We start from the raw sequence: 13,060 nt of genomic DNA, 5'->3' as shown, positions 1-13,060 counted from the left end.
ATTGTCTTTTATATTCACCAGACTTTAGAATCATTGCAAATAAATCTATTTAGCACTTTAAAAATACTATAGTACTCTAGAAATAAAATTACCTAAAATTAAAATGTGCATGGCTATCAAGAGGAACTGGTGTGTGTATTTCTTTGTCCCTAGCATCCTAGGTTATGAGAACAGAGCTTAGTGGGCCCTCCATGTGAACTCAAAATACATGAATAAATGGCCATGCGAGATATATTAAGAGGAAGAGGAGACTTTTAAAATTTTTCAATAAAAATTGACTGGCAAAATTAATGAAAAGAGTCATGATATATAAAAATTAGAATTTCTTTTTAAAATATTCATTTTGAGAAAAATAAGCAAAAAAAAAGACTATTTCTCAAAGGTATAAAGATATTTTTGAGCAGCCATACCTCATTCTAATAAACCAATATAACAGGCTCACTATGTAGAATAGAATAGAACTTTTACAGTCAGTTGGTTTGACTGCAAAATCATTCTAAAGGTGTTGTTGCCCTGGTGAATATGTGAGTCCTAAACTTAGTGTCTTTTACATGAGTAAACACAACATTACCAATCAGTTCAGAGATGTGGAAAAAGACAAAATACACTGTGTTGGCAAAAATAACCATGCATTTTTGTCTGTTGCCTCTGACCATTATTTGATTGGCTCAAAGAGCATGGTCCCATGGTGCAGAGACAGGGCCCAGCTTGGTTTAGAGCCAAGCCACTTAGGGTTGGTCCTCACTTCACTATTCCTGATGTGTGGATGGGAGGTGCCTATAACCTCTATGAACTTGGATTCCTTCACTGTGTAAAATAAGAAAGTGAGGGGTTGGGGTTATGGCTCAGTGGTAAGAGCACTTTGCCTAGCATGTGCAAGGCCCTGGGTTCGATCCTCACCACCACATAAATATAAATAAATAAAAGAAAGGTATTATGTCCAACTACAACTAAAAAATAAATACTTAAAAAAATAAGGAAGTGACTAAACATGTGAAGAGTCACAGTAAGATGAAGACCAAACCAGATGAAGTACTGAAGAACACATAACAGAGGAGCAAGCTAAGGGAGTGCCAGTTTCCTTTTCCCTCTGCTCCTGTCTGCACATTACTGCCAAAGAAGAAAAATGATGAATGAACCCATTACTTCTAAAGAGAGAGAGAGAGAGATCCAAGTTACTCTCCCACTAAAAAACTGTGTTACTGGGAATGGCTTTAACCTCTTTGTGCCTTAGTTTCCTCATCTATAAAATGAGAATAACAACTATCTCTTCCTTATAGGGATGTTTAAGGATGAACTAAATTAATATCTGCAAAGCTCCAAGAATAGTACTTCAAATATAGTAAGTGCTAATGGAGTGTTGGCTAAATGCCTGCATAGTAACATTTGATGATTAACACATGCCTTATTTCACTTAGTATGAATCTCACCATCATTGATATCCATAAGTAATTTTAAAACAGTAACTCTGTAAATGGTAGAAATAGAGGGAAGAGGGTAAGGGGTCGGGGGGGGGGAGGGGGAAGGAGAGGTACTGGGATCTGAATTAAAACAAATTAGAACAGGATATATTCCATACTTGTCTCATTATGTCAAAATAGATTCAACTATCATATATAACTAAAAAGAACAAATAAAAAATAAAATAACAATCACACTTCCTGCATTAAAAAAAAAAAGACATGCTTTATTTGGCATGGCTGAAATCACTAGAGCTTTAGGGATATCAACCAGGAACACTATTTTTCAAAGAAGCATATTACTTTTTTTTTTTTTTTTAATTTGGGGCCAGGGCAAGGATTTGTTTCTTTAACAGACATAGCTCAAGCATAAAATGGTGAGGCCATGTGTGCCTTGGTGGCCACTTCAGATAAACTAGATATTAAGAAATGTACTTCTGTGTTCATTATAGTTCAATAAATCTACAATGAGCACATTTTGCTGGGACTGAACAGACCATAGCAAAATGGGATTACTGCTCACTCATCTTTGTTGCCTCTTCCTGCAGGAAGATTTTATTTCTCAGCATCCTTAAAGACAGGCATGGCCATTTGACATATACCATTCAATGAAATAAGAATAGAAGTGTTGTGTCACTACCCAGCAGACCCTCAGAGCCAAGAGATAGCTTGCCATTTCTTATTTTGCTGGCTCAGGATGTGCAATAACAGAGAAGGAGGTGACAATATCAATGTGAGTTGCAGAGTGAAAACTATGAGACAGCTGTTGTTGACCTATGTGGATGGGTACTATGAATAAGAAATGAGGCTTTACTTTCCAAGTCTCTCAGATCTGAGGATCATCTGTTACCATAGCCTAACCCAGGCAGTTCTAATTTAACTATAAAAATCTTAAGTAATTCCCTGTAGCAGTAAATAAAGCCAATCCTACACCATTAGTTTTGCCTTCCTTAACTGGAAGATATCCATTTTTTTCTGGGACTTCTTTGCTGTTGATTCACATAACAAATTATAGAACAAGAGCTGACAGCACCTATTTGTGGATCCTTTGCAAAGGACTATTCAATAGTTCCTCCATTTGAGTACCAGAATTTTCTGTTGAAATCTGAGAAGAGGACAACATGATTTGGTTTGTCTCCTGATGACTTGATGTAAAAGGTTGTCACATAGCCACATCAATGTTTATAGCAGTACAATTCACAATAGCTAAACTGTGGAACCAACCTAGATGCCCTTTGATAAATGAATTGATAAAGAAACTATGGTATATATGCACAATGGAATATTACTCAGCATTAAAAGAGAAAAAAATTATGGCATTTGCAGATAAATGGATGGAGTTGGAGAATATCACGTCAAGTGAAGTAAGCCAATCCCCAAAATCCAAAGGCTGAATGTTTTCTCTGATAAGTGGATGCTGGGTGCTGTCCGTAATGGTTGGATGGGGGTGGGGGAAGGTGGCGGGTGGGATGAGTGGAGGAACTTTGGATCCGGCAATGTGGAGAGACGGGAGGGGGGCTATGGAGTCAGGAAAAATGGTGGAATGAGATGGACATCATTACCCTAGGTACATATATGATTGCACAAATGGTGTGACTTTACTTTGTATACAACCAGAGAAGTGAAAAATTGTGCTCCATTTGTGCACTAAGACTCAAAGTGCATTCTGCCTTCATGTATAACTAATTAGAACAAATAAATAAATATATTAAAAAATTTAAAAAAGAGGTAGTCACAAGGAGTGTCATTTATTAGGAAAGAAAGAGGCAAACTAAACTGCAATGGAAAATGAGCAATTTTTCAAAGCCATGAAGGGGTTACTACACTTTATGTTATTAATGAGAATTCAACTAAACAGGTTTTCTATAGCCTAAGAAAGAAAAATGAACTGTTTACTCTTCAGTGTTCATGAGATGTTCATGGAAAGAGTTATAACTAAATCAGTTTGTACCATTAAAAGGGGAAAAACATTGTCATAATTGTCTTTCAGTGGAAGACAAGGCACTCCTGCTGCCAATATGGAGAAAAGAGGTTAGCACCCTACACAGCAGAAATATGGATTGTTGGCTCAGGGCTCAGTGCCTAGTACAGAGCAGGCAACTAAGTATGCTTATTTATTGATGGTTTGATAGTTAATTGTTTGTACCAGGCCTGCTTAAGTACCTTCTCTGATATCTTCTATGAGGATTCAAGTTTATCAGCTCTCAGAAGATACTTTTGTGAATTCCTTTCTAGGTCTAGCCTGGACCCCAACCCTGTATTTCCCTGTTTTAGAGAAGACCAGAGGGACGCTCTGAATTCAGCTACTACCAAACTCCTAGGAATTTAAATCCTATAATATGAATGGTATTTGGCCTCCAGGGATAGAAGCCAAAGACAGACTAACTTAATGAACTTAATTTATTCAATCAAAAGTTAAGTTTAAACATATTTTCCCTCCGGAAACTCTTCAGGGCTAAAGCTTTTATTGAAACTCAAAGAAAGTTTCCATAAGGCAGTTTTGCAGCACAAAAGCTATTAATCTCAACAGAATTCAAACAGCCATGAGGAAAAGAAAAAGAATAGAGCTAACAAAGCAAAAGTCCTTGTATTTTCGATTTCCTACTCATTCAAAACCCAGCAAGTCTTTTACAGATGTAATCTACTTGGCCTTACAGTACATTCTCAGGGCTGACAAAACAAAGCAACACTTGAATTTAACTTATAATTCACTTTTGTAATATGCCATTTCAGATTAAGATATAGTCATCTAATGTCATATGAATAGATTCATGGGTATTCACAGGGCCCACCGGGACCTTCTTCCTTCTTCTTAAAGGATAAACAGGTAGCACTCTACAACACAGGCCCAGATTGTTCTCTCATCTTGGTCTGCCCATGAAGAGCACCAGAGCCATGACTCTCTTTGAGGGAAATAAATCTGTGTTAGATCAAAGGTCTAAGGGAGGATTAGACGAAGGGCTATGTTACCTAGGATGTCTGAGAACTTTCAGAAGTGAACCAAACAGCAGTAGAAAACTGCAAGAGATTTCAACTGCCTACAACAAGAAGAACAAACTTAATTTTTCTCTTTAATGTTGAATATATAGAATACAGCCCCTAGACACACATAACGAAAGTCACTGAACGGTAGCCAAAATTTAGAGTTGTTCAGAAATTTTAAAATTGCCTTCTGCTCCAATCTCTTCAATTCCGTATGAGAACTGAACTCTAGGTGACTTTTCTGTTACATGCCTAAATAGTGACTCTTATTAGCAGACACAGAGTAAAAAGAACTTCCTTAATCATATTCACAGTACCTGGAATAAAGCAGGTGCACAATGGGCTATGATTGAATTGATTATTTATAAAAGAATGAGATTTAAGTACTTTTTCTTTCACAAATAGTCACTTTGTGAAAGAACCTAGGGGTAAAGTACTAGTTAAAAAACCAACATACAAAACTCATGTTTGAGTGGGTACAAGGCTCATGGCACCAGGAAAGAAGGATAAAGAAAGAAAACCTAGAAAAAATACTAAGTGACTTTGACGTTATAAAGACCAGTTCCAAGAGGGAGGTCTTGAAAAGTATGTCAAGAAAGATGCTTTGTTTCCTTGAAAAATGAGTTCAAATAGCATAATTATGAAGAATGATTGGTGAGCTATTTTTTTTTTTTTTAAAATATCCCCAACAGGCTGGGGATATAGCTCAGTTGGTAGAGTGCTTGCATAGCATGCATAAGGGCCTGGGTTCAATCCCAGCACCAAAAAAAAAAAAAAAAAAAAAAAAAAAGATTCAAAATATCCCCAACAGCATGGTTTGTGATGTTGACTTTTTTTTTTTTTTTTTTTTTTGGTCCTAGGGATAGAACCTAAAGGTTCTCTACTACTGAGCTACATTCCCAGCCCTTTTCATTTTTTATTTTGAGACAGTCTCCCTAAGTTGCCCAGGCTGGCCTCAAACTTGCTGCCTCAGTCCCCAGAGAATCTAGGATTACAGGTGGGCACCACCATGCTCAATGCTAGTTCTAATCTTAGATGAATAGCATCTCTTGAATATTGATAACACATGTTACTACCTTAAAATGAATTAATTCCCAAAGTCTAACAATTTTAAGAAAAGTACACTGTAGTCTATCATATAGCCCAAAGGACATTTGTGGATTTAATATCCTGTAACTGGCCAGTACTCTGGTGTTTTACTTGACGTTTTTACATAAAAGGTACCCAATGATGAAGTCTTATCTCTAGTACCTATATTCTGAAAATGATGAATTATGAGTAACCACAAGGCACGGAGACTTTTTCATATTAGGCTTCTAAGGATTCTCATGACTCTACCAGCACAGCCTAGATTCAATCTTCATTCCATGGCATGTGCTCTCTGTGCATTCACAGTATGGCTATTTTAGGACACAAGATAGTTCTTACTCTGTTGTTTTTAGGGTTCTCATGGAAAGCATAGCTGTCATGACTACTTTGGATGATTGGCATTCAAAACAAATTTGTAGTTGAGTTTCATGGTTTATTGTATAAAACATCATTATTATTTTTAGCAGTTCAAAAATACAAATACATATCACAAAAACTCCCTGAGTTTCCAAAGGATAACAAGAATATTTTAGTATAAGCAGAATCCATCTGAATTATTGAGGCTATAAATAAGCACTTCTCAAGCTGGCCTATGAATCAAGGTAGAGATTGGCTTCAAGTACCAATTATGGAGTCTATGACACTTGTGGGAGAGTTGACTACCAAAAAGGGACAGTCAGTCTTAAACATAAGGTGACATGTAGAGAGGAAGTAGAACGGTGAAAAGAAGCCATGAACTGCTCGATAGCCATACTATAATGAGCTCACATGGCTTAATTAAGACTTAAGAGGTTTGAGAGCTTCACAATCACTAGAATATAATTTTGAACTGAAACAAAAAATTTTAAAGCACGTATGAAAATACCCTAATCAAGGATAAGAGATGGCAGAAGGTGGCAGATGATTAAAGAAGCTCAGGACATGATGAACTACACACAAACTATTTTTAAAGAATGAGTTGATCCTAGTGATTCAGAAATAATACTGTCAAAAAAACATGCTTTCCTACATATATATTATCTCCTAAAAATGGTGAAAAATACTCATGTATTAATTCTTGTACTTCTAGAAAAGTGAGGCAGGGAAAATAAGATAAAGAAGCCTCTAACTGCTGTAAAAATCAAACAAGCAAGCAACTCCCCCCAAACAAACCAGCACCACCAACAACAGAAAACACAGAAACAAAAACTGAATATCAACAGCCTCAAATCTCTTTCAGGGGCAAGACAGAGCATGTAAATAAGTAAACAAAAGCCAAAGAAATAAAACTTAATTGTGTTAACTGAAATAGGGGTACAATTTGTGGTTTTATCATAGGAAACTTCTTTGATTCAAGATTTCAAAATTGCTGCATCATCAGATCAATGGTATGGGAGCAATATTTCCCCAGAGTTAATACTTAATATCACATAACACTTGTGTGATAAAAGTATATGATAAAAATTTAAATCATTATTTGAATGACTTACATGAGCACACATTAAAAAGGCAGCATCTCAGCCCTCCCCTGAGCCCACATGGGTGCTGGGTTTGGGAATCTTTAGACCTGTGGCTGTTTGAATTAGAGATGTCCAGAATGCTGTCTGCCAACCCCCTGGTGACCTTGTGCTCACTATGGATCCCTCCAAACAAGCCTCTTCTCTGACCTTAGGCATGGCCTAGCCTCTTTACCCAATGTTAAAAAGAACCACCAGTGATCCCAGGGCAGAGGGAAAGATTCCTAATCTTACTTTACTTCTACAGCCTGCACAGTGGCTAGCTGACAACTTTACCATAAACAATTAGGTTTTCCTTCAGGCCTGATTAGGAGAATGGAATAAGGCGAAGGTACCTCATCAGCAAAACTCAACTCTAGAATTGAGAATGTTCCTTCTGTTTTCTCATCCATCTGTCAGGAAATGTGTCTCTGGTTTTATTTTCAGCTTACTTCAAAGGGTAAGCTTGAAAGTAGAATTATTTCTGACTAATAGAGAAAATGTTTTTTGAACTCAAATATATAAGGTCTCTGCTCTTTCTATATAATCTCACAGCTAAGTCAAGAGTCAGCAACTGTTCATACAAATAAATGGTTTTGGAGGGAGAAAAAAAAAAAGACTTACTTTCTTCTTTCTTGCTAATAATGGCAGGCAGGGTGTAAATCTAAAAAACAAAGGATGTCAATAAGTTACTTGCAGTTAATGACCCAGCACAGAAAGATTGGCAAGATGATGTTTGTACACAAAGACACAAAGGAGGTACCTTGACTTCAAGGCCTATAACTGCTATGTCCACAGCGCCATCTGCCTACCTTGTCAACAGACCCACTCCTCGTGGTGAGGCCTGTGTGGCTTCCCACACCTTTCCATTCTGGCAGTCCTGCCCTGGGCTAAGCTTTACCACTTTATGCTGCTCATTCTTTTCCCCAATGTGACGCATAACATACCTTCTTCAGGAAGTGTCTCACACACCTGTCACCTGACTGTTCCTTCCTCAGACCATCTGCTTAGTACCTGGTTCTCAATATGCATAATGGAAACTTGTACTTGCTGAGCTCACAAACTGTCCCCTAAATTTGCTGTAGGTAAGGGCTCCTTAACCATTTGTGGTAAAGAGCCACTTTAAAAGAAAAAAAAAAGGAACCTATCAGTAACGTTTTAGTAAAATGTAATAAAATTGATATAGAAAACAGTTAAGAATAGATGCAGAATCTCAATTTTTTTATTATAATTATTAAATTCAGCAGACCTAAAATGAGTCCTTCAAGTGACTACATGATTTTTCCAAAGCTGAATCATGACCTCTGTGCTCACCCTATCACGGGGCTGGCACCATGTGAGGGAGGCCCCTGAGCCTGCAGAACCTATTGTGATATCACGGCTGCCACAGGAGCACTTTACTCAGCATTGTGGGCAGGTTCTCTGCTATCTCAGGAAGGGTCTCAAGTGACAGGAAGGCACTTCCTGTTCACTCTGCGTGCTTACCTTCTACAGAGCTATCAACAGTGTTCACCAAGAAAATTAAGTGATGAACGACCTAATTCTTTTTTATATAAGCCTCCCTATACTTGTAAGTAAATTATCACATCAGTGTCAAATAACAGAAAACAAGGATATGCATGGCAGAGGATATATCCTGGCTCAGACAGTTTTACCAAATTATACTTCTTTACAAATGGACTGACTCTGAATCCTGTTATTTTCTCTAATCGAAATGCCTAACACAGGTCTTGCAACAATTGGGCATGCACTAATTATTAATTGTATAAAATAGTATGAGTGCAGCCCAATTAATGATTATAAATATTTTTAAAGTAATTTTAGGGTTTTAAATTATTCCTAGAAGGTCTCTGAAAGGCAAGATAGAAGGTTGGAGTGATAAGCTGGTTACTGAGTCAACACTAGGAACACAGTACAAGTTGCTACTCTTCTAACAATTTCCATATTTTCAATTGTCGAATAGACACATGAAAAAAATTTCAGATGCACTTTGAAATGTTAAAATAATAAAACCTAAATTATAGAATGAGTCAAATTCTTACCGGTTCCTTCCCATCCATGGCTTCAAGCCAAAGCTTCCTATTAGCTTCAGAAAAGGCCTGTAATGTAATGATCCCATGCCTGCCAAAAAAAAGACACTTTGTATATATACATTTATTCCTGTTACGTCTTTATATATTTGCTAAAGTTTAAATTCTTACTTAACTATAAAGGTATTACATTTTGAAGAGTAAAAAGAAGAGAGAGAAAAGCTAGAATAAAAAAAATAAAAGGTTTGCAAGAATCAATAAATGGGATGGATTCAAACTCAAAAGCTTCTTCTTAGCAAAAGAAACAATCAGTGAGATGAATAGAGAGCCTACAGAATGGGAAAAAATCTTTACCACAAGCACATCAGCTAGAACACTAATCTTTAGGATATATAAACACTCAAAAACCTTAACACCAAAAAAACAAATAACCCAATCAATAAATGGGCCAAGGAACTGAAGAGACACTTCTCAGAAAAGGATATATAATCAATCAACAAACATGAAAAAAATGTTCAACATCTCTAGCAATTAGAGAAATGCAAATCAAAACTACTCTAAGATTTCATCTCACTCCAGTCAGAATGGCAGCTATCAAGAATACAAACAACAATAAGGGCTGGTGAGGATGTGGGGGGAAAAGGTACACTCATACATTGTTGGTGGGACTGCAAATTGGTGCAGCCAATATGGAAAGTAGTATGGAGATTCTTTGGAAAATTGGGAATGGAACAACCATTTGACCTAGCTATCCCTCTCCTTGGTTTATACCCAAAGGACTTAAAAACAGCATACTATAGGGACACAGACATATCAATGTTTACAGTAGCACAATTCACAATAGTTAAACTGTGGAACCAACCTAGATGCCCTTCAATAGATGAATGGATAAAAAATGTGGCATATATACACAATAGAATATTACTCAGCAATAAAAGAGAATTAAATCATGGCATGTGCAGGTAAATGGATGGAGTTAGAGAAGATAATGCTAAGTGGAGTTAGCAAATCCCCAAAAAACAAATGCCAAATATTTTCTCTGATACAAGGAGGCTAATTCATAGTGGGGTAGGGAGGGGAAGCATGGGAGGAATAGACAAATTCTAGATAGAGCAAAGGGGTGGGAGGGGAAGGAAGGGAGCATGGGGTTAGAAATGATGGTGGAATGTGAGGAACATCAATATCTGAAGTACATGTAGTAAGACATGAATTTGTGTGAATATACTTTGTATACAACCAGAGATATAAAAAATGTGTGCACTATATGTGTAATATGAATTGTGATGCATCCCACTGTCATATATAAATCAAAATATTAATAAAAAAACAACCAACAAAAAAAAAGTGAAAAGTAAAATTCAAACCTTTCAACTACTTCAATGTCAAAGCAGAATCGTTTATCAATTGAGTCTGTCTTTCGTCGGATACAAGATTTTAACTTAAACATTTCTGGTGAGCTAGTAACAAGGCCATTCTGAAACAAGAGGAGCAGCACATTACTACAGGATCAGGTGAACTGAAATACATTAAGTACATGGTAAAGTAGCCAGATTAAGATGTTAGCTTAACAATATAAGTTATGCATAAAGGTCATAATCATACTTTTATTCCTCCCTAATGTTAGCTGCCCAATTATAATATATCAAACCATTTATTAATTAATTGTACATTCATGTTTTATTTCAAAGAATTTTGTGACAGGCCTGTCCAGTACCTTGCAGCACATTTACTTATAATGTTGTTATACTGTTCAATACCCTTAGGACTTTGGGTTTCAAAAAGGTATGAAATTACAGTTATTGTAACATCACAGTTGTATATGGAGAATGTTCAGATAGAACACTGTTGTTCTTAATCAAAATTCCTTAGATTGCCAAGAGATTAGTATCATGTGAGCACATCTTTATTTTAGAATCTTATGTTATAAAATGACAGCTAGCTAAAAGTCACAGAAGAGCTACCAAAACAATAAAGTTCCAGCACACACTTACTATACCGCTACTGCAGCGTACATCCACATGATTGCTTTGCTGGCAGCCAACTGTACTCTGCTATTAAATCAGAAACTCTTTGAAAGGGACCAAACCTGGGCCCAATGCATAGGAAAGCTCTTCTGTGCCTGTGATGCCAATCTTTTCCAAGGGGAATGTTTATCTAGTGTCTGGTTAAATCTGTCTTTGGTTACAAACATCAGATTTATGAACAGACTTTGGCTTGGTCTATTTGCATTAACTGCCCAACAGTCACCTACGCTGAATTTCTGGCAATCACTATACTAGAGAACAGAAACTAGCTGTGATTATGGCACTGAGTAACTTCTCATGATGGCAGTGATTCAGGGTTTCTTTTTCTCTGGTATTTTCTTCTTTATTTTATGTCTTTCAGTTTGAATTATTAGACTCCAGTGAATGCCCAAGCACAATAAGTTTCGGCTGACATATTTGAATATGTGTCTAACTTTGATCAACATTTACCTCTGCCATGATCTATACCAGAAATTAGCTGGGTGAGTCACTTCTTTCTAAAAACTTTCCTGATCTGTTAAAATAAGACAAATTTATCTTTAGGATAACTCTCAGCCCCAGAATTCTTAGATCATGGCCTAATGATGTAATTCACAAGTTTAATTATTCGCCATATTCATCTGTTAACTCACAAGTACTGTACGCAGTAAAGCTCTCTACAGCATTTCCTCAAATAAAGTATACCATGTCCTATACTGTTGACTAGCCACGCAAGACATTCAGGGACCAAATTACTTTAGGGATAAATGAGCATCAGTTGGTTTCTTCTGAGAAACTCCTGGGCCAGCATTTTGGTAAACAGTCAACAGTGCAAAAGAGGTAAGGACACTAAGTGCACATGTAGCCTCTGCAGGAGCCACCGAGGGAAAAATGCAGAATCCTCCAGCCTGGTTCAGTCACTGACAGTCCCTTCCTGGGCTGTTCGCCAACCGCAGTGCAGACCAATAACTCTGCTACCAGGGACGCGAGATGACACCTCAGTAATCTACTGAAGGACCCCTACATTTAACTCAACTGCTTATAAACATTTCATGACCAAGTATAGGAAAACTCTGCCCACTCTTTTTAAATTATTAAGGTCACTAAAATGCGAGAAAAAAAAATGAGAGAGGTTTTTGAATTTTCAACTTTAAAAAAACGTGTACCTTTTTAGAAAAGCAAGCCTCTGTCTATGTTGTTTTATTTCCATTATCCACATAACAAGCTTAGTTAACAAACAAATAAACAAAAAGCAAAACAAGCTCACCATTTTCCCACTGGATTTCACTTCTGAAACACTCATCGTAAATGTTTTACTTCCCTTATCGTATGTACAGTAGTGTTTAGTCCATGTGAAGCCAAGTGGTCCTAATGTAAGGAAACAAAAATATTTTGAATCTTAATAAATGCTTTGAATCTAAGTTTGTACACTGACACACAATTAAGTTATCTCCATACACCACGGAAGGCTGGGATATTTACTGTGAAAAAGGCCAGTTAAAGAAGAGTGGGAGAGGGTACCGCCTGTAGGAAGCAAACAATTCGGCTTTCCTGGAGCTCCCACACTGGCTCTGTAAGCTCAAGGGCAGGTTCAGATCTGAACTGAGCTGTCTTATCTGAAAAGGTAGTATATAACCAGCTTTCCATATCTGCCATTCTGAATCTGCAATCTCAACAGACTCCAGACTGAAAATATCTGGGGGGGGGGGGGGGGGGGCGCGGAACCTACATGAACAAAGTTTTTTCTTGTCATTATTCCCTAAGCAACATAATATAACCACTATTTACACAACATTTGCATTGCATTTGGTATTATAGTCTAAAGATAATTTAAAGTGTAAGAAGGATGTGTGTAGGTTATATGCAATTTTATGTAAGATTTGAGCCTCATTGGAATATGCTATCCACATGGGATCCTGGAACCAATCCCCCCGAGATACCAAGAAACAAATGTACTTGTACTCCACAGATGTAGGAAGAATAATAAATAGTCCAAGTGATTAAAAATTATTTCCCTTATG

The 13,060-nt window shown here is 37.0% G+C and overlaps 1 protein-coding gene across 1 annotated transcript in view; it reads right to left on the bottom strand.

Moving 5' to 3' along the window:
• Arhgap42 (Rho GTPase activating protein 42) overlaps positions 1 to 13,060 on the bottom strand; it is a 261,757-nt gene that overhangs the window by 35,955 nt on the left and 212,742 nt on the right. Inside the window, exons 9-12 of the mRNA XM_027930617.2 lie at positions 12,307 to 12,407; positions 10,401 to 10,510; positions 9,049 to 9,127; positions 7,631 to 7,670 (exon numbers count right to left, since the gene is read on the bottom strand). Of these exons, the coding sequence (XP_027786418.1) occupies positions 7,631 to 7,670; positions 9,049 to 9,127; positions 10,401 to 10,510; positions 12,307 to 12,407 (330 nt within the window). The remainder of the gene's footprint in view (positions 1 to 7,630; positions 7,671 to 9,048; positions 9,128 to 10,400; positions 10,511 to 12,306; positions 12,408 to 13,060) is intronic.

The sequence above is a fragment of the Marmota flaviventris genome, chromosome 9 (genome assembly GCF_047511675.1).
Source record: "Marmota flaviventris isolate mMarFla1 chromosome 9, mMarFla1.hap1, whole genome shotgun sequence".
NCBI classification, from domain to species: Eukaryota; Metazoa; Chordata; class Mammalia; order Rodentia; family Sciuridae; genus Marmota; species Marmota flaviventris.
This window is presented reverse-complemented; position numbering and strand designations above follow the sequence as displayed.